This window comes from Cynocephalus volans, chromosome 2, assembly GCF_027409185.1.
Source record: "Cynocephalus volans isolate mCynVol1 chromosome 2, mCynVol1.pri, whole genome shotgun sequence".
Lineage (NCBI taxonomy): Eukaryota > Metazoa > Chordata > Mammalia > Dermoptera > Cynocephalidae > Cynocephalus > Cynocephalus volans.
Window position 1 is genome coordinate 118,588,042 of NC_084461.1, and position 21,406 is coordinate 118,609,447.

At 42.7% G+C, this 21,406-nt stretch overlaps 1 protein-coding gene across 1 annotated transcript in view; it reads right to left on the reverse strand.

The window, feature by feature from the left end:
• Positions 1–12,522: 12,522 nt before the first annotated feature.
• The window catches only part of SAR1B (secretion associated Ras related GTPase 1B), a 32,549-nt gene continuing 23,665 nt past the window's right edge, over positions 12,523–21,406 (reverse strand). Inside the window, exons 5-7 of the mRNA XM_063086547.1 lie at positions 20,148–20,251; positions 18,894–19,025; positions 12,523–17,672 (exon numbers count right to left, since the gene is read on the reverse strand). Of these exons, the coding sequence (XP_062942617.1) occupies positions 17,556–17,672; positions 18,894–19,025; positions 20,148–20,251 (353 nt within the window). The 3' untranslated portion in view covers positions 12,523–17,555. The remainder of the gene's footprint in view (positions 17,673–18,893; positions 19,026–20,147; positions 20,252–21,406) is intronic.

Sequence of the window (21,406 nt, forward strand, 5' to 3'; positions counted from 1 at the left end):
ATTGTCCATGTTTGCAACCCTTGACGAGCAATAGAATGTATGGTCGCCTCAGTGCGGCCAGTGCCCGCTGTGCCCTGCATGATTCTGTGTTGCCGCTGCTGCATAGCTCCCAGCCCCATCCTGTCCTGCTCACTCATAGGGGCTTCTAGACCCCAGCCCCCGCCAGGGCCTGTGTCTCAAGGAGCCCTTTGCACTCCTCGTGTGTTGGCAAACGCAGTTAATAAAGCAATGTTTTCTGTGCTGGCTGGTGTGAGGCTCCGTTGCCTTGGATGGTGTAGGGTGTTCTGGGGGTCCCATACACACACCCGACTGTGGGCTCAGCAAAATAGCAAGAGTTCCTGAGTTCCCCAGGGGACTTGCTGCTGCCTCCTAAGGAATCAATAGTGATAGTCATAGTAGGTGCTCAGCACACACCAGGGGCTGTGCTTTAAGGGCAGTATTGCATTTCATCTTCACAGTGATCACCTCTGGGATGCAGAAAGGAGAAGGAATATACCCAAAGTCACACTTCTGGTAAGAGGTACAGTTTGTCTCAAAGGCAGGACTGCTGCCCTGGGAGGAGCCTCCGGGGTATGTCCCTAAAACAGCAAACATTTTTGCCTGGGTTTGTTTTTCATTTGTTATTTTTTTCATTTGTTTTCATATATTTTTCATTTGTTATATTTACTGAGCAAATACTCCCCCACGCTGGGGCAGCTCACACTCCAGTGGGGACACAGACAATGAGGGAACTGTGGTAATTACTACAGAGGCCTGAGCTGGGCTGGGGGCAGGGAAGTTCAGGAAGGGTTTCTCTGAGGAAGTGATGGCTTTCATTCATTTATTCTTTCATTCAACAATTAGTCGTTGACCATACGCCTCACTCTGCCCAGGTGCTGTGCGTATCACCACGCCCTGCCTCTGTACGGCCTCCAGGCAGTGGAGACCTACACAATAAATAGTTGCTAGCTGTATTAGTCTGTTTAGGTTGCTAAACAGACTATTTGCCAATAACAAAATAATTGGAACTGGATAATTTATAAAGACAAATGAGATGTATTGCTTACCGTTTCTGACGGTGGGAAGTCCAAAGTCCATCTGGTGATGGTGACAGTGACCCAGGGGTCTCACATTGCAAGATGGTGGAAGCAGAGAGAGCAAAACACAGACTCTCCTATTCTTAAGCCCTCAGAACCACTCCCCTGACCACCATTTTTAATCCATTCACTACTGCACGGTCCTACAATCCAATCACCTCTTCAACCTACCATAATAGGATTTCCCACCCTTTTAACAGTGGGGGCAGGGCTAAGTTTCTAATACATAAAACTTGGGGGACACAATTCAAGCTTCAGTGAGTTTTGGGAGTACATAATTCAATCCACTACATTAGCCCAAGGGGAGCTGCATAGGAGGGTGGGACAAAGAGCATTCCTGGCAAAGGGCTCAGCATGTGCAAAGATTCACCAAGCTGTATCATGGAAGAGTCTTGAGCCTCCTCTGAGGGACCAAGGGAAGGCTGTGTGGGAAAAAGGGTAAACTGGGACTCAAGGAATCTAGCTTCTGGGGCCACTGACTTAGTTGTTTTCCACAGAGGATTGGTGCAATAGACGGTAGGTCCCCAAGAGTTCCTCCAGATCAAAGTTCTGGGGGGTCTGCAGTGCCCAAGGCGTTAGAAATAAAGCTCGGTGGAGGGGTGCTCCCTAAATGCCTGTGGAGGGAGGGAGGCCTCCCTCACCGATGGGCCACATCTCTGCTGGGTGGCCAGGGAACCCTAACGGGACTATGGGTGTCCTCTCAGGGCACCAACCCCAGCCATCTGGCAGCTCAACTGTGAGTGGGAAGGGCTCAGTGTCCTGAACCATGAAGTTAGCAGGGGTGCTGGCAGGAAATCAATCCTGGGGCTGACGAGGCTGTGGCAAGGGTCTGTCAGCTCCATGGGCCCACCACCCTGGGCACCGCACCCGAGCCTCCCTCCTCCCAAAGCAAGGCCACACCTGCAAAACTGACCCAGCTGATAAATGTGGGACAGGAGGGCTCACAAGTCCTGTGGGTCTGAGGCAACACTGAGTAGAAATACAGTGCAAATGACATCTGTAATTCTGGTAGCCACCTTTTTAAAAAGTAAAACAAGTAAAATGAATTTTAATAATATATTTTCTTTAACGTATTATATCTGAAATACAATCATTTAAACATGATATCAGGGCTGGCTGGATAGCTCTGTTGGTTAAAAGTGTGGTGCTGACAACACCAATGTCCAGGGTCCAATCCTTGTACAAACCAGCCACCGAAAAAAAGAAACATAAAGTCAATATAAAATAACTATTAATGAGATAGTTCACTTTTTTTTTCAGTCTAGTATTTTGTCCTGCTTATATTACATCTCAATTTGTCCTAGCCACATTTCAAGTGCTAAATAGCCACCACATGTGGTTAGAAGCTATCATACTGGCCAGGGCAGCCCTAGAGGCCCTCAGCTTTCCCCTGAGTCGCCTGGGATTCACCCAGGCTCCTATGGAGTAAGGAACAGACAGCTGTGAGGTCCCTCTGACCCCCTTCCACCGAGGATACAGGAGGCTGAGGAGCAGGCCTGGCCTTACCTTCCCAGTCCAAGTTTCTCTAGGATCACTTCCCGCACCTGTTCAAGTCCACGTGGCAGCTTTAGGGCAGGGGTCTTACATCTGATTGGTGCTCCTAGGCCTTCTTCCCTACTGCTGTCTCTGATGTCCCTTCCCCATGAGAGCCTCCAGGACAGGACAGCAGGAGTGTGGGCCTGACCTGGTCACAGCTCCCCCATGGCAGGCCAGTTCTCTTTCAGCCAGGACTGGCAGCCAGTGGCATAGGGATGTGAGGGAGGCCACGTGGGACATCTCAGAGAGGGGAGTGTCACCCATCCGCCCTTCATTCTTGCATGCACTGATTCAGCACTCTGAGCACCTGCTGTGGGGCCCTAAGGATGCAGTGGTGACCACATATTCCTCTAGAGAGGCCAGGCCACAGTGGGAGACAGACTTCATTCAGATAATCATCAGGGGGGTGAGGGAGGTCTCCTGTGCCCTCCCTGAAGTACCTTATTCTCTCAATTCCTACAAGGTAGTGTCTGGGGCGCCACCTGCTGCCTGCCAGGCCCCAGCCCAGATGCATCCAGCTCAGGGGCCTCAAGTCCCCTGCATTCCCCAATCACAGAGCTCCAGCCTTCCTCCTCCTTTGTCCTTCCTCAGGCTCCTACACACCAGCACCTCTCCTTTGCCAGCCAGGGCTGAGGGGTCTTCTCTGTCAGCCCTCAGGGACAGGGTGGCAGTTAAGGGACAAGACACCTCCTGGGAAAATAAGCAGGATGAGGCCTGCTGGGTGCCCAGCCCGGGTGGGGTGGGGAGGCCAAGGAGACCCAGGGCCTGCCAAAGAAAGGAGGGAAGTGAACAGTGGGTCAGAGAGGGAGTGCTGGGTCCTCCCAGAGCTGGCCTCAGGCCCTCTTATTTATTACAGCCTCCGTCTGTGCCCAGAGAGGCCAGAGGAGGCTGCATGGGCACCTTTTCTTGGAGACGAAGGTTCCAGGACTTGAAGAGGTGCCTGTGACCCACGTTGGGAAATGCAGGTTGCTCAAAGTGGTCCCACAACGACCTTCCCCTTCCCAGAAGACGCACACATTTCAGCCTCACACGGCCAGGCTTTTGAGGAGGTCCACAAAGGCCAGCTCCTTCACACTGTGAAAGCCAAGCCCCCAGCTGCCTATGGGTGTCTTCCCCAGACACCCACTCTTCATTCCTCTGATGAGAGACACAGGCAGAGGGACCGGAGGCTTCGTGATCATCATTTGGGGGTTCCCTGATAAGAGGAGATCATAACATATGGATTTTAGGTCAGCCTTTTGGAGTTTAGGCAGACTCCCTGCTAAGAGTCAAAGGGAGGAAGAAAAGGATGGGGCTCAGTTAAGCAGGCGACTTAAGGGGAAGTTTAATGTAGCAAAGTGGCACTGCCCAGTGCTCCAAGCCAGGCTTGATTCAGAAGTGTCAGTGCCGACCCATTCTGAGGGAGCCTAGGTAGGGCTACGGAGGGTTTGATTGCTGGCTGGTGAGGGAGACCTTCAGTGGGTAGGAGAGAGGGTGGTCAGATTTAGCAAATAAAAACAGAGGATACATAGTTAAATTAGAATTTCAGATAAACAATGAATAGTTCTTTAGTATAAGTATGTTCCGAATATCACATCCTGTTCTTTATTTGTCAATCCTAGTGGGAAGCCTCATGCCCTTTGCCAGGGGCTGATGCTGGTGAGTGATTTCCCACTGTTTTATAAGCTGGAGCAGATCTAAGACTATTCCAGCAACCCCACCATGCTCACCGCTACAGTGTGAGAGCAATGGAAAGGAGGCTGCGGCCAGTGGCTCAGGACGTATGGAACCCAGCCCTTGTCTTGTCTATGCCACAGCCTCCGTTGTATCTCACTCACAACCCAAGGCTGAACAGAAGCTTTGAAGTGTCCTTGAAGGGACCCTGCTCCCCAGTGCCCATAGCCCATTTATTTACTGTCTCAGCTCCACACCTAAAGAGTTTGTTGGTTGCAGCACCATTCACAATAGCCAAGAGGTGGAAGCAACCTAAATGTCCATTGAGAGATGAATGGATAAAGAAAATGTTGTACATAGGTACAATGGAATATTACTCAGCATTAAAAAAAGAAGGAAATCCTGTCATTTGCTACAACATGCATGAACCTGGAGGACATTAGGCTTAGTGAAAAAGGCACATAAAGACAAATACTGCATGATTCCACTTACATGAGGCACTTAGGGTAGAGCAGTTGAAATCATAGAGACAGAAAGTACAGCGGTGGATGCCAGGGGCTGGGGGGGGGACAAGGAATTGAGTTGTTTGGTGGGTGTAGAGGCAGGATGGGGTGCGGGTTCTGGGGATCTGCTGCACAGCAATGCACATGCAGTTGACAATACTGTACTGTACACTTGGAAATCATTGGGAGGGTGAATCTTAAGTTATGTATTTTTTTGCTACAATTTTTTTTTTGTTTTTTAAAGATGACTGGTAAGAGGATCCTAACCCTTGACTTGGTGTTGTCAGCAGCAGGCTCACCTAGTGAGCTAACCGGCCATCCCTATATGGGATCCAAACCTGTGGCCTTGGTATTACCAGCACTGCACTCTCCCGAGTGAGCCATGGGCCGGCCCTACAATTTTTTAAAAGAGAATATTTAAAAAAGGGGGGGGGGGAACGCAGCTACATGCAATACCATACAACTGCTTAGTTGCAACAACAATGTTAAGCAAAAGAAGCCATTTTAAAACATTAAAACAAAAAGTTCCCATTGAGCCTCTGCCTTTCCTGGGGTGCTCATGACATCTCCTTAGGTGTCCCAACTCAAACTCAGACTCAAGTCTCTTTTATTATTATTATTATTAATTCTTCCCCGCTCCCCAAGGCTTTTTGCACAGTTTTATAGGAAAATATGGCTAACCCAGGAGTGAAGAGTCTTCACTTTCCCACTGACTTGACATACCTCCGTTTCTCCATCTGTATAATGGGATAAGAGGGTGGCAAATATCTGATCTCTAAAGTCCAATTCCAGGGGGAGGGTCCATGGTCAGAGAGGATCAAGTGAGAGCTTTCTAGGACCAGCTGAGTGAGATAGGGCTGGCTGGCAGATGGGGCTAGGAAAGTGCTACGGGTCAAATGTGTCCCCCAAAGATTCATGTGTTGGAATCTTGTTTCCCTACTGTAACAGTGCTAAGAGGGTGGGAAATCCAATTATGATATTTGAAAAGTGGGGCCTATAAGAGATGATTGGATTGTGAGGACTGTGCCCTCATGAGTTAATCCATTCTTGGAGTAATGAGTTATTGTGGGTGGCTTTATAAGAAGCACATTAGAGAGCTCTTGTCATTCTTGCCATGTGATACCCTGTGTTGCCACAGGACCCTGTAGAGGGTTCCCATCCAGAAAAGGCCCTCACCAGATATGCCCCCTGGACTATGGATTTTCCAGTCTCCAAAATTGTAAGAAATAAATTTTGTTTCTTTATAAATTACCCAGTTTAAGGTGTTCTTTTATAAGAAACAGAAAACCAACTAATATTGTTAGCCTCCAGACTAGGCTTGGTCAGAGGGAGAGAAGAAAGAAGTTTTATCCACTCAGCTTGGGGTCTTGGTGAAATCAGATCATCATGGCTGCTGATTCATCTGTCGCCAGGTGAGGGCGCCATTGGGCGCATAGAATTAGCCATGGTGTGATCATGGGGTAAGATGTCAGGTCTGGCTGGGACCATGACAGGGTGAAGCAAGGAGCAGGGCCTGGAGGCATCTGTCTTCCCGGCTTGGGAATGGAGCCTAGGCCTCTCTGGCATGGCTGGGACCTCTGAGTTCTAGGTAACAGCAATAAAGGGTGGGCTTGCCCCTGGTCTAGAGGTTTGTATTCAGTGGTGATCCCCCTCATTCTTCCCTTCATCCTCAACTAACATTAAGCAGTAGGTGGCCATTCAGGTCTAGAGAATTCCTCCATGAATGCATTGTGAAAGGGGAAGTGGCTTGAAGTGGAAATTTTGTGGGTCTTGGGGTAATGGAGACCTAGGGACTTGCATTCTGGCCCTTTCTGGACCTCAGTTTTCTCATTTGTTAAATGGGGATGAGAGTTCCTGCTGGGCTCACCTGCAGGGGTTTGAGAGGCTCAAAGTGGGCAGGGGTGTGAAGTGGGCAAAATGAGGAGACACTTGAAGGTGTCAGAGGAGGGCAGGACATGGTGGTTTAGGCAGAGGGAGTGCTGGCAGGCTGACCAGAGGCAAGGAGGCCAGAGGGATTTGTTTACTACCTCTCACTTCCTGGAATCTGACCCGGTAAGCCCTGTTTGTTTACAAGTTTTCATGAGCCTCCCTAAGCAAAGCACAACACAACTGTAGTCTGGGGTAAAGGCAGGGACTGGCTACATTCAGGTCCTAGACAGGGGCGAGTTGTAAATAGCTGGTGGTCATCAGGGAAGCAGCTCAAGTGTCTGTGAGAGTCAGCTGCAAGGGCCAAAGCAAAGCCACACCCAGCTCCCCAGCATTCTGGGTTACTCAGCCCTGTGGTCATCCTGCACACCTGAAACCTTGTAACCTGAGAGGCTGGAGGCAGTTGAATAGGACATCCCTCCTGTCTCCCCACCTCCCCACTTTTTGCAAAGAAGGAACATTCCATTCCTAGGGATTAAATGTTGTGATCAACGTGAGACTTAGAAGAGCAGCCAAGGGTTTGCAGGAGAAGCCAAGGGGGAAAAGTGACTCAGCAAAATAAACTTTCACCTGTGGATATTCTGACTGCTCTTCTGGGGATCTTGAAGACTGCCTGGTTCTGGTGTCAGGAACTCAGTATACAAAGCCTTGGTCCCCCATGCCAACCATATTTGTGCTCATTTCTTACTGAAGTAGAGTCCTAGGAAGCTTGGGAAGGAGGTCTGATGGGTGGGCCTGATATCTGCCACATCCAGAGTGAGTCACAAGTGCACCCACGTCAAAGCGGGAGTAGTGTGCCCCTGTGGAGTCATCAGGAATCAGAGGGATGCTGAAGGAGAGGGTAAATCTTAGGGACTCCTCTCCCCTCCAGGAGCACTTCCAGTCAAGGGCATGGGATTGGCACCATCTTGCACCCTCAATCTTGATTCCTGCTTGGCTCTCATTCGAAAAGCTTCACGTGGATGATGGGACCGCTGAGTGTGGGGAGGGCGTGAGAACTCATTTTGTCCAACCACTGTCCCACATAGGTCCCTTTTCTAGGAGAGCCTCTGCCTGAATCCCAGTGACAGAGAACCTGTCATCTGAAAGGCAACCCACTGCTAAGATGCCTGTGTTAAAAAGTCTTCCTTTTTTTTGGCAGCTGTCTGGTACAGGGATCTGAGCCCCTGACCTTAGTATTACCATCACCACGCTCTCCCAAATCAGCTAACTGGCCAGCCAAAAAAAAAACAAAACTGTCTTCCTTAAATTCAGTTGTAATTGTCTCCCTGACACTTGACATTTCTACTCACAGGTCCTCTTGAGCCCTAGAGTCACAGAAATTAAGTCCAATACGGTTTCAATGGGCAGCCCTTGGGCTATTTCATCACAGTTAAGATACCCTGCCCACCTGACTTTTCAAGTTCCTACTTCCCTAGAGGGTTAGAATGTAGGGTATTCCCCCCTCTCTACCTCCATTACACTTCTAACAGTTAATGGATAGAACCACCGTACCCTTACACAATTCAGGCAAGGCCAGTCCCAGGTCAGAGGTTTGTGCCGAAAGGGGTTGGAGAGGGGACAGATGCTGTCTCAGCTCCCTGCTCCCAGCTGTCTCCTCAGTGAGCTCCCCCCTCCACCCCCAGGGCTCAGTGTATTTGGTGGCACCTGCTGTTTCAACAGCTTCAGCTTGTGTTTCAGTTTTATAATTCTTTTTTGGGGGTGGTGGTGGTGGCTGGCCAGTACGAGGATCTGAACTCATGACCCTGGTGTTACAAGGCTGTGCTCTAACAGCACCAGTCAGCTCCTATGTTTGTTTTACTTCAAATGAGAAACTTCCTCATTGTCAGTGCCACCCATGTTGGTGCACATACTCAAGGGTCAGTTTGGCATTTTGAGGGTATGTCTATCCTAATGGTCCCAGCTTCAAATAGTATGTCCTGATCCAATGGCCCTATGAGCAAGACTATCCTCGTGGATCCCTGGCTCCTACCTTGGCTTGGAAAACACGGTCACACATCAGTGTTGGAAATAATATAACATCCTTACAGGTGACAAACAGGTTAAAGATGGGAAAGGACTGCCCTGGACTCCTGCCTCCTTAGTTCAGGCCTCATGCTCTGCAGTCTTGCCCTCCACGCTTACCTCCTTCTAATATATTCTACATCTGGTACCTCTTCAGGCATTGAGCTATACCAACCCCCAAATCAGCATGCCCTTTTCTTTTCTTTTTCTTTTTCTTTTTTTTTTTTAAAGGATGACCGGTAAGGGGATCTTAACCCTTGATGTGGTGTTGCCAGCACCAAGCTCACCCAGTGAGCAAACCGGCCATCCCTATATGGGATCCGAACCCGTGGCCTTGGTGTTATCAGCACCACACTCTCCCGAGTGAGCCACAGGCTGGCCCCTTTTCTTTTTTAAAAAAAGATGACCAGTAAGGGGATCTCAACCTTTGGCTTGGTGTTGTCAGCACCACGCTCAGCCAGTGAGCCAACTGGCCATCCCTATATAGGATCCGAACCTGTGGCCTTGGTGTTATCAGGACCGTACTCTCCCGAGTGTGCCACAGGCCGGCCCTAGCATGCCCTTTTCTGCCTCCACAGCTTTGTCTTTGCTGGTCTATCTGCCTGGAAAATCCTCTCACCCCTTCTCCATTTAACTAGTTTGTACTCCAAGATTCAGCTCTGGTGCCCCCTTTCTAGAAACTTCCTTCTTAGTTGGCTGGCCCGTTAGCTCAGTTGGCTACAGCATAGCCTTGTAACACCAAGATCAAGGGTTTGCTTCCCCATACCAGCCAGCCACCAAAAAAAAAAAAAAAAAAGAGAGAGAGAGAGAGAGCACTTTCCATAGTGTTTGAGGGCCTTCTCCTTTTGCTTTCCATGGTGCCTTGAGCAGACTCTGTCCATTTTTCTTTATGCCATGCCAGACCCCAGCAGGCAGGTATTCAGGAGATGCCTGCTCAGTAACTGACTGAAGGGAAGGCAGACAGAAAGTGAGACAAAGCAGCCAAGCCTGAATCCAGCACTTCAGCACAACTGTTAATTCAGTGCCTGGCGATAGCTAATGGCTTCCCTTATGTAGGGTTCTGTGTGTAAGAGAGGAAAAAGAGAGAGATCCAGCTGAATAGGAACCCTGCCCCTTATTTTGCACATCCCAGCACTGGCACAAGGAGTGGTGGGCAAAAAGGCTGCCCAGTCTCTATGTAATCAGAAGGGTCAAGGCATTGCTTCTCCAAGGAGGAAGGCAGACTGAAGCCCCAGCAAATCCACCTGACTGCCAGAGAACTCAAGAGGCCTGATAATTTTGAGCCTGGCCCCAAATAGAAGCTGGGGTGGAGAAAAACTCAGAGACTGTTCTCTAAATAGCTTCATGCCCCTGCCATCTGCTGCCAGGCAGCCAGGAAAGAAAGCAACGTTGCCTGATTTCTTTCAGGAACTGTCAAAGCTATGTCCTAATATAATGGAGTGCCTAGTCACAAGTAAGCTCCTACTTGCTTTGCCTCTCTGGGGCCCAAAACAGAGCTAGAGGTCTCCTGTTCTGCCCTTTATCCAAAGAAGAACTCCTGGCCTCTAGATTCTCAAAACTGAAGTCCCAGAATGGAGGAAAATCAACTTGCTTTTGCTTTTCTCCAGACAGCAATCAATCTGGTTTGGCTTCCTAACCAGGAGGTGGGTCTTCAACTCAAACCCAATGGCTAGGAGAGAACCCTTAAATGGTGTTGTTACTTGGTAATGTTTAAGATCTCTCTGGTTTCTGAGATGTTGCTAATCTCAGATGAAATGGTACTACAATTCCACTAAATTTCACATTAAATTCCTTTTAGCTCAAGAAAGCAATGAACAAAAATCTCCATTTTACTCCCTCCTCCCAAGTGCTTGTCTCCCTGTCCACCTGTTCCTGAATTCCAGTTATTGGGTGTCACATACAGCATCTTGTCAAGGCAAAGGTGGGGCTGTCAGTGGCCAGGACAGTGACTGACCACTTGGGCAAAACTTGCCAGTAGGAGTGTGGGGATAAGGAGGCTCAGAAACGCAGAATAAAAGGTGCTAAAGTCAAAATAAATAAATTCCAACTATTCTTTCCCTTTCTTCACTTTTGATAACTACGTAACATGCCATTTACAAAGCTGATTAATTGGAGAAATCTGTTACCCATTAATGCAAGCCCCCCAAAATTCAAGAAAACTTCAGTTTCTTTTTGCAACATTATCAGCTTGTATGTAGTTGCATATTGCCATCACTAAAGTCATAGTGACTTTAATAAATATCTTAAATAGTTCTCCATGCCTCCAAAATAAAAATCCACATTTAAAAGCTAGGCTTATTTTGTTTACTAAATAATAGCCAGAAAATTATTGCACCTTGGTGTCTAATTTTAAATTAAGAGGCTTTATAAACACAGGCCCTAACCCTTGTCAATTAACCAGGTGAACCTTGCATAAACAAGACCTGTTTTAGGACCTTTGTTTTGTTTTAGGGCCTGTTTTGGGGGGAGGGTTGGCGGCTGGCCAAACTGGTGACCTTGGTGTTATAAAGCTACACTCTAAACAACTGACTAAATGTAAACGGACTGCCCCAGGATCTTTGTTTTTAATCATTAGATTTCTAAGCTGCTGTTCCCACTTTTCCATTAGCAGGGTGTTGGCCACCACCCAAAGGGCTTCATTTACATTGTTTCCTAGGAACTTCCCCTATTCCCAACAAGGTGTCTTTCACACTGTGTTTGGGACCGTGACACCTGCATTACTTGTACATTACTGGTACAAACATCAGATAGTCTCTTTGAAGACTGTATAGCTAAATTTTTAAAAAATGAGCTAAATTAAAAAAAATTTTTTTTGCAGATGGCCAGTATGAGGATCCAAACCCTTGATCTTGGTGTTATAATACCACCCCCTAAACAACAGAGCTAACCAGCCAAAATGAGCTAAATTAACTGGACTCTATTATTGTAGCATTGGTCCCTTCAGTGTATCACTATTTCTATCTACTTTTTAGTTTCAATTCAACAAATAACTTGAGGGTCCACAGGTAAATCTCTACTTTGATGGGTCCACTTGTAATAGAGTTGTGATTGATTTGTTAGAGAGCTAGTATAAAACTTGTCACTGCTATACATTATTAGTGGGAAGGTTAAAGGGATGGCTGTAGAAAGGTTTTATATTTGGATTTAAGTCTCAAAACTTGCTTGATAATCCTTACCAAAATAATTTTTTGTTTCACTGATTGGCCAATGATCATTTATTATTATCAATACTTAGTATTATTATATATTAATGTTTCTCCTAAATAAAAAAATCCAGAAAAACATGAGAAGCTTGTTAAAGATTCAGATTCCTGTCCCCCACCCATACTCCCAGATCTACTGGATCACAACCTCTGGTGGGATGTGTGTGTGTGTGTGTGTGTGTGTGTGTGTGTGTGTGTGTGAAAGCTCCCCAAGGAGATTCTGTGCATAGTAAAGTTAGAGAACCTTTATGTAGATAAAACTAACTGGTTGTCATATTTTTCACTATTCAACTGAGTCAGAATTGTATAAGTCCCACTTCAGCTTGCCCATAAATTGTTTTCAGTCTTACAAGGCAAATTAGGGCGTAGTACTTAAGCAAAGTGTCCTTAGAATCTTTGCACAAAGGCAAAGTTCAACTATGAGTATCTTTGTAATTTTCAAAATCTAAGAAATTTCTAATGAGCAAAATGAAAATAATTTATTTTATTTTTTGGCAGCTAACTGGTACGGGGATCTGAACCCTTGACCTTGGGGTTATAACACCACACTCTAACCAACTGAACTAACTAGTCAGCCCAACAATTACAATTAAATATAAAAAATGGAACTTGACACTATAGTTCTTCATAGACCAGATTACCATTTTATTTTTCTACTCCTGACACTCAATTCATAGGGGGTGAAAAAATAATAGAACATAATCAACATACAAACATAATTAAAAACGATTTAACTATTATAGCTGTTCTTTGTAAAGTACACAAAGGTAAACAGAAACATCTTTATATAAATTATACTTAATCTGTATACACTGTAAAACAATTTAAAATTCACACTAAGATCCTAATGCAAGCAGTGGTGTACAAAAGTGCAAACAAAGTTAGTGATGACCTTATCACTGACCTACCTCTTCAATGTATTTTGCACTCAGCCAAATACTGAAGGCCTCAACGTGGAAAACACTTTTAAAGTAACGTGACTACATTCACCCTGAGTGCTTCTTGCCTCAAAATGGCAAATTGGTTATAGGGTCAGGTTAGGAGCAGCATCAGGGAATACAGAAACCCATATGAAGTTGGCCATTCTGACGTGAATCTTTATACTTGATAATAAGAACAATTCTGAAGAAAACCTGTATGTCAAAAACTGTAGAACTGTCACCCCCTTTTACCTCCAGATATTTAAAACTAAAATTAAATCTAATCCTCCATGTAAAATGCATGGTGAAGAAGAATCCATCCACTTCAGTGCAGCTTTTCCAAAAATAATTCTGCATTAAATCACTTTCCCATTTCTGCCCTAACATCTATTTGGGATGGAGGCACACCTGAAACAAAGTTTGCTTTGGATAACCTCGCTTACTTTACTTTGATTATTTTGGATTTTATTTAAAAGTGTGGTCAAAATCCTAAACAATCAATCAGTGGCATAAACTATATTAACTACTTAATGTTCTAAATTACAAGGATAAAAATCAGTTGGTTCAGAAACGCATGTTCAGTAGTCTCCGCAGATTCTAACCACACTTGGGAATCTTTTTTTTTTTTTGGTGGCTGGCTGGTTTGGGGATCTGAACCTGTGACCTAGGTGTTACAAGGCTGTGCTTTAACCAACTGAGCTAACCAGCCAGCCCTATTTTATTTATTTATTTTTGGTATCTGGCTGGTACAGGAATTGAACCCTGGACTTTAGGGTTATCAGCACCACATTCTAACCAACTGAACAACTGACTTGCCCCTTAGGTGATTTTTTAAATCCAGGTGTGGGGTAGGGATGTGTGAGAGGGAATGGTTACAGGGTTCAGGAGTGAAACATGGTTTTAATAAAATCTCAATCACTCTACAAAGAGGCACAGTCACATATTCCAAGAGCTTGTTCTTTTTTCTTTTCTTGGTCATAAAGCACTAACTTGAATTTCAAAAGGATAGTAATGATAATGGAAGTGACCAGAAGCATCGACATGTAGCTTTGATAATGTAGTCCTTAACTGATGCATACTGTTTTTCTGAACTCTAATATTTACAGCAAAACCTCTGGTTTTATATTAATATAGGCTACTTTTTATTCCCTATTAATTTTGCTTTTTTTTTTTTTTTTTTATTTGGTGGCTGGCCAGTTTGGGGATCTGAACTCTTGATGTAGGCATTTACATTTGTTAACCTATATTGTCACATGCTTTCATGAATATTTTTAGAAGCTTCACCAACTTTTTACATATGTTTAAAATGATCCAAACAATAAGCTCTAAATAAAATGAACAGAAGGGCTAGCTGGTTAGCTCAGTTGGTTACAGCATGGTGCTGACAACACCAAGGTCCAGGGTTTGATCCCTGGACCGGCCAGATGCGCGCGCGCGCGCACACACACACACACACACACACACACACACACACAAAAACCCAAAATAAAAAATAAAATGAACAGAAGGAACTTTGAGAGATTTCCCTTTATATAAGCTATTCTCAGTATTATGGTCAAATTCTACTTGGCAATAAAAATCCTTGCAAACTTCAGTCATGTAAGTGACTAACAAGACTGAAATACCTCGAATCACAAACCAAATAGAGTTTCAGAAAATATAAACCTTTCTCCTGAAATTCTCAAATCATGTTCACTAGACGTAAACTGTTTTTAATGATGAAACTTGTGAAAATGGTTTTTGAATGGGGCTAATCATTGGAAAGTGCTATAGAGAAGTGTGAGCCAGCTGAAAACTAAGGAAAAGAAACAGTGTTCCGCTTTTACATTGTAAACCACAGTATATTTGCATAAGGATGCAGGCACACAAAACTAAATTGTAGGTCTATGCAGGCAACATCTGAACATAACATCTTTGGCACTCACACAAAGATACTGGTTCAACTAAGCCAACAGTGAAGAATATTTTTCATATACTTTAGGAAATGCGTGTTCTCAATTTAAAAATGCTATAATCTCCATTCTAAAAATTCATTGATAAACTTAAACCAGTTATAACCCAAAAGTGTAATTAAAAGCAGTCATTAAAACAGGTGTGGGATAGGAATCTCTTTTAAAATATAAAAGTGGGCTGAGACTTTATATTTTCAGAGTTTTGGGCTTCAGATTTTAAAACAACTTTTGAAAAGTGCCTGATTTGTATGGAATCCAGTCTTAACTTGTATACAACAGTGTTAACAACTATACTTTGACATCTTACAGTGTGGGAAACAAAATTAACTTATGTCCCTGATACTAATCTTTACCTGGGCAATACTCCACAGAAGCATTCACTTGTACAGGCAAATGCAGAGTTGTCTTTCCCGTGTGCTTCTACTGTTTCTTGCCATTCTCTTAATTTGCTTCTCTTGAAAGGGAGCAGTGAGCCAGCACCCAGTGTATGTGCTCTGGAAGGTTTCTCCAAGTGGATGGTAAATCCTCTGGCTGGGGAACTCTGCCCCCTGGAGCTGGTAGGAAAGCTGGTTGCTGCTAAGTGCAGCTTCATTTCTAGAGGCTTGGGCCATAAGAATCTTATGGTCCACGAAACAACTTATTTCTTTGATCCCAGTGTCAGAAGTGGAGCAAGATATTCTGTATCAAGAAGCACTTTTCCCCTCTAGAGAAACCAATAAGCTTGCTCCTTTATACCAGTTTATGGCACAAATAATTAGTTTCTCGAGTATTCCAATGGACACTCTAGGAAATTCTTGAAGAAAGACATGTCCCTGAAGGTACTGAAGACTGATGCACGAACAAGAGGCAGTTACTTTTAATAAGGCTTAGTTCTATTTAGTTAGGACTTTAGGAGTGAGTACTTTAAACCTATCTGGCAAAATAAATCAACAGGCTGCAATGGCATTTTCCCTTACTGCTACTGATGTTTCTAGGCAGGGAAGAAGCTCTTTTATTTACCAAAAAAAAAAGCTCTTTTATTTAGCTCACTTAAAAAAACAACTGCAAGTGAGACAGATTAACCAAATTACTAAAACTAAGTATGTTAGGAAATGACCTTGTCAGTTTAGCTAACTGATAATTCCTTCCAGTAATATTCCTCAATCTTCATCTGCTTCATAGGTTACATACTGATGACAAAAGGATTATAACAACTCTGACTTGGACAATGGCAAGAGAAAACACTAACTTTGCATTAAAATTATTCTTGATGGAATTGGAACAATCTATTCTCAATGGAATTGGTTAAAAATGCTATAAAAATTGGTTTATAATCAGAAGAGAAATCTTAAGCTTGAGAGTCTTTAAAAATACATTTTTGCACTTACCTTTCATCTTATCTAACTAATGATGACATATGAAAAAAAGAACTCAATTTCTTAGGAAATTATAAGGCTTTTAAAGAACTAACTAAAATATGATTAGTAAGTCTAGCAGTAAGGCTTGCAGACACTATCACATGGCAAGCATTATATCTAAAAACAAAAGTCTTTGTGCTATAAAGTAAGGGCTAGCTGAAAACTAAAAAAAAAAAAAAAAAAAAGAAATTTAAAAAACAAACATTTGTTTTCTTCCTACCAGAAAATAAAATATGCCAAAGAATGCAAATGAGCTATTGGATAGGAGCAAAATCCCCGCCTATCTCGGTGATGACTGGAGCAGAACAAGCTGTTTCTTTTTCCTCAGATATGCAGGTCTCTACAGTGAAATTGTCCCCAAAATCCTACTTATTGCCTGCCCTGGGGAGTACCTCTAAATATGGAGAGACTGGTGCCTGTCAGTACTTTCGGTGAAGAGGCACAGATTACTAAACTGGACACCAATAAGACTGGAGCACTTCAGAATTAGACAACTGGGATACAACTATAGGGCCCATCAAACTGAGAGTCAACCTTGTGTACTGTAGATGTGCTTTTCTTCAAAAGGCTGATACTACAGGGACTAGGACACGGACCCCATCAGCACTGGTTATAATAGCATTATTGATAAAAATACACATGATTCAGAGAGAAACATGGTATCAGGTACAACCAACCACAACTGTCTCACAGTAAATACTGTCTCGTGGTAAATGCAATAGCCTCTAGGGGCTTAAACATTAAACACTCTAAAGAAATTTCCTTTCTCAACAATCCCCTCAGATGTATAATATTAAATACTCAAATTTCAGATTATACTAGCTAGATAAGACACATTCAAATAAAACATTTGTCCAACAAGGATGCCAAACATTAAAGTTTGTTTTATTGCATGACGTTTGCATAAGAAAAAATATTATTGAAAACTGTAAGGCATCATGCAATAATTGATAAGCTCATTATTAACTGTACACTTAAGATAGGTGAATATATAATCTAAAATTTAAAAACTACTTCCAAAAAGTACATACAAAATTTAACATGATGAGCTTTTAAATATGGTCTATATATGTGGTTTCATGTTGTTAAAAAGTGCTTCAAACGTACTGCTGGAAAGTTGCTTTTTATAAATGGTGCTGGGAAGACGTCAGATTATCAACTGTAAAAACTAATTTTTATGGAATTAGAAAGCTAACATTGTGATATTCAAACTTACTTGAATCAGTTTTCGATTCTCACTCAAATTAAGTTGACATAATATTAATAATCTAAAAAACATCTGCTTTATAACCAACAAAAGTCTATTGAATTCAAGTTATGCACGTTGAGTGTCAAATCTCTGAGTAGGCCTGACTGTTGAGACCCGGAAACCAGGCAGGTTGTTGTTAATCAATGTACTGCGCCATCCAGCGGAAGCCTTCTCCATAACCTTGTCTTTTGAGCACACTGCACATGAAAACTTCTAGGGGTCGGGCATTCAGTTCTTTCAGAGATACACTGCCCTAGAAGAGAAGAGAGACATTATGTTGCAGCTTTATGAAATAAAAGCCCCACTACCCAGCAGAATTACATGTTCTACTTAAGAACAAAGGGTGACTGTGATAAAGCCATGGCTGCTTGACATCCAAATCCCCTAAACACATAGGAAGCCTCCTCTCACTCCACCTTAGGACAGAATGGTATTCAGTGGGAAAGAGGTGAGTTTGTGAGCCCACAAGAATAAAAATAATCTGTCTTAGAAAAAATCCAAACTGGCTTTAATGGTATTAAAGACAACATTCTTTGAGTAAGTTTATAACCAAACAAGGCATTTCCTAAAATTAATGTGGAGCTGACTATTAAAACAGACCAACGTCTACTTTGTCTAAGAGTCTCCTCCTATATGCTCTAGTATTTCTCTAACCTGAAAGAGTATATGTAAACCAAGGAAATTTTATTTATAAACTCTGGGATTCTTCCATTGTTTTACGTGGGATTTTTCTTCTTTCTTTTTTTTTAAACAGATGACCAGTAAGGGGATCTAAACCCTTGACTTGGTGTTGTCAGCACCACGCTCAGCCAGTGAGCTAATTGGCCATCCCTATATAGGATCTGAACCTGTGGCCTTGGTTTTATCAGTGCCACACTCTCCCAAATGAGCCATGGGCTGGCTCCAATGTGGGATTTTTCAATACAGATGCCCCCCCCCCAACAAATCCTAGTAAAAATGAACATAAAAATATTTTAAAACATTATAAAGTATATGTTCAGAAAACCCTAAAACACTCCTATACCCAAGTTCACATCTTATTTATCTCTGATGAACTCAGGGCCTAAAAACACTATTGGTATGCTTAAAACACTCAAAAAAAAAAAAAAAAAAAAAAAAAATATATATATATATATATATATATATATTTGAGTGTTTAATAGTGTGTTTAGGCCTTATTTGAGTGTTCTGAAAATGTATGATAAATAAAACTTTGAAAGCTTTAATTCAGTTTCCCATAAGCGCAAGCTTTAGGAGTAACTGAACCCTGACATTTCTATTATCACCAAGAAAAGTTTTCATTCAGTGGCAGAAAGAAATGAAGACATTTTTTAAAAATTCAAATGTATAAATGCCAGCTCTCTTTAAGAAAAAAAAAATGATAATGGGCTTGTATAGTTGGACAAGAGTAATTTAAGAAGACATTTGTACTGTAGAATTAAATACTCACACTTGTCAAAAAGTTTTCTTTTACCTTTCCTGTTGTCTGACCATATAAACCAAACGTCTCTCGTAACCTCTCTTCACTGATGGCTTCAGGTCTGTCAATCTTATTCCCAAGAATCAGTATAGGCACATTAGCAATAGTTTCATCTGTCATTAGTGACTGAAAAAAAACCAAAACAAAACAACAGACGTTGATATGAAACCATCTAAAGGACTTATTTTGAAAAGATACCAAAATAGTCAAGGATTCATTCTCTATCATATCATGTCATGCCAACTTTCTTTGGCAAACTTTTCCCACATTTTAAAGTGAGTTTAAAGAAAGCATAAGCTCTATTCTTCTGTTTCTTTAAGGATCATTCTGTAAATGCTCACTATGTAAATCAGTGAGCTAGAGAGGCTAGGGCCAACGCCTCAGAGGTGGGCAGACCTGGTTTCATTTCTGGTTCTGCTGCTTTTGATTTGTGACCTAGGGCAAGTTAGCCTCACTGAAGCTCAGAGAGAATTGAGAATAGTAGCATGTACCTTCTGGAGTTGATGTGAGAATTAAATGAAGTCATATGCACAGTGTCTAGTATAAGGAAGGAACTCAGGAATTCCCTGACCCTATTCCATGACCACAGACCTACCTGCACTTTTCCACATGAACAAGTATTTGTTTGCCTCTCTGGGTAGAGGCACGGTTGGGTCAACCTTCAGTCAAATCATGGATCTGCTTACTTTGTGGCCCCAGATCTAGTGCTGGCTTTACTTGCTGCTCCTGAGCACCTTTATGAAGCCTCTGACCTGGGAGATGGGAGAGGAGACAGCTACACACGCCTCTCCTCCCTCCTGGGAGTGTTAACAAAGATGGCATGTTCTACCATTCCTAGGTCCTGGCCAACTCCTGAAGAAATGGCATCTTAATATGACCAGGGACTCAAGATCCACCCACTCCAGGAATGTAGTGGACATGAAATATACTAGGAGGTCACATTCTGTACAGGGTGAACTCCTCAATTCTTCAGGAAGAATGTCAGCTTTCTCAATAGCTGCAATTACTCCAAGTTACTCCTTCTGCATTCTAAGTAATCATTACTTAAAGCAATCACTGAGCTTAACAAACTACCAGAAGTTTCATCAGAGACTGCAGAAAAGCTGAACTCTGCTACCTATATCTCTAACATATTTCTTCAGGCTTATCAGAGTGATTTAACTATGTTTAGTTTTAATTATTTAACTTAGATCAAGTTCTCCTGCACTGGACAGCTGCCAAAAACAAAAACAAAAAACCCCAACTTACATCAAGTTCTTCTTTTGATTCTAACAGCCTTTCATGGTCTGCACAGTCCACCAGAAATACAATGCCATTGATAGCAGGAAGGTAGTTTTTCCACACTCTTCGAGCTAACAAAAACAATCAGGAGTTAGATTTTATTTGCTGGTCTAACCTACCAGATGGTTTGATTGAAGAGTCCAACAAGATATCAAAGTGTAGTTATCCCTTAGCTGTTGTTGCTACTTCACTATATATCCAAGTTAATCTTTTCACCCAATGGTGCCAAAAATCTTCCCAGAATATGAAAGAAGATATTTCAGGTTTTCCTCGATTGTGGGCAAGTCAGATATTTTATTCTCCCCCAGTTTTCCCATGTAAGAAGTAGAATTGGGTTGGCCAGTTAGCTCAGTTGGTTAAAGCACATCTCTGTAATACTAAGATCCCAGATTCAGATCCTGTGTACTGGCCAGGTACCAAAAAACAAAACTAAACAACAACAACAACAAAAAAGTAGAATTAGTATTTGCCACCATTGGACAATGATGTACATTAAGTTCACTGGAGGACTGCTAGTATATAAATCTAAAATATAAACAGTAAAAAATTTATATACAGTTGACACTTGAACAACACAGGTTTGAACTGCATGGGTCCATTTAAATGCAGATTTTTTTGGGCCGAGCCCGTGGTGCACTCGGTAGAGTGCGGCGCTGGCAGCGTGGCGACGCAGCGGTATAGGAATGACCGGTGCACTCACTGGCTGAGTGCCCGTCACAAAAACGACAAAAAAAATAAATAAATAAATAAATAAATAAAAAATAAATAAATGCAGATTTTTTTCAGTAAATATACTAAAATTTCTTCTCTTCATTATGATTTGCTTAATAACATTTTCTTTTGTCTAGCTTACTTTATTTATTATAAGAATATAGTGTATAGAACATAAAATGTACAAAATATGTGTTAATCAACTGTTATCTGTAATGCTTATAGTATATACAGTAACTAAGCTTTTGGGAAGTCAAAAGTTATACACAAATTATTGACTGCATGGGAGGGAGGGTCAGTTCCCCTTACTCCACATCGTTCAACTGTATATATAATATGTAATATGTATATGCAGTATGTATATGTATTTTTTGACATTTCCAGTTTATCAGTTTTTTTGCCAGTGATAAATTTGGCATCAGTGACAGAAGTAAATTGGTACCAGGTATATGCTTAAGTTAAAATAATAAAAGCAAACTATTCTACCTAACAAGCTCAAATGTTAATAATTAATT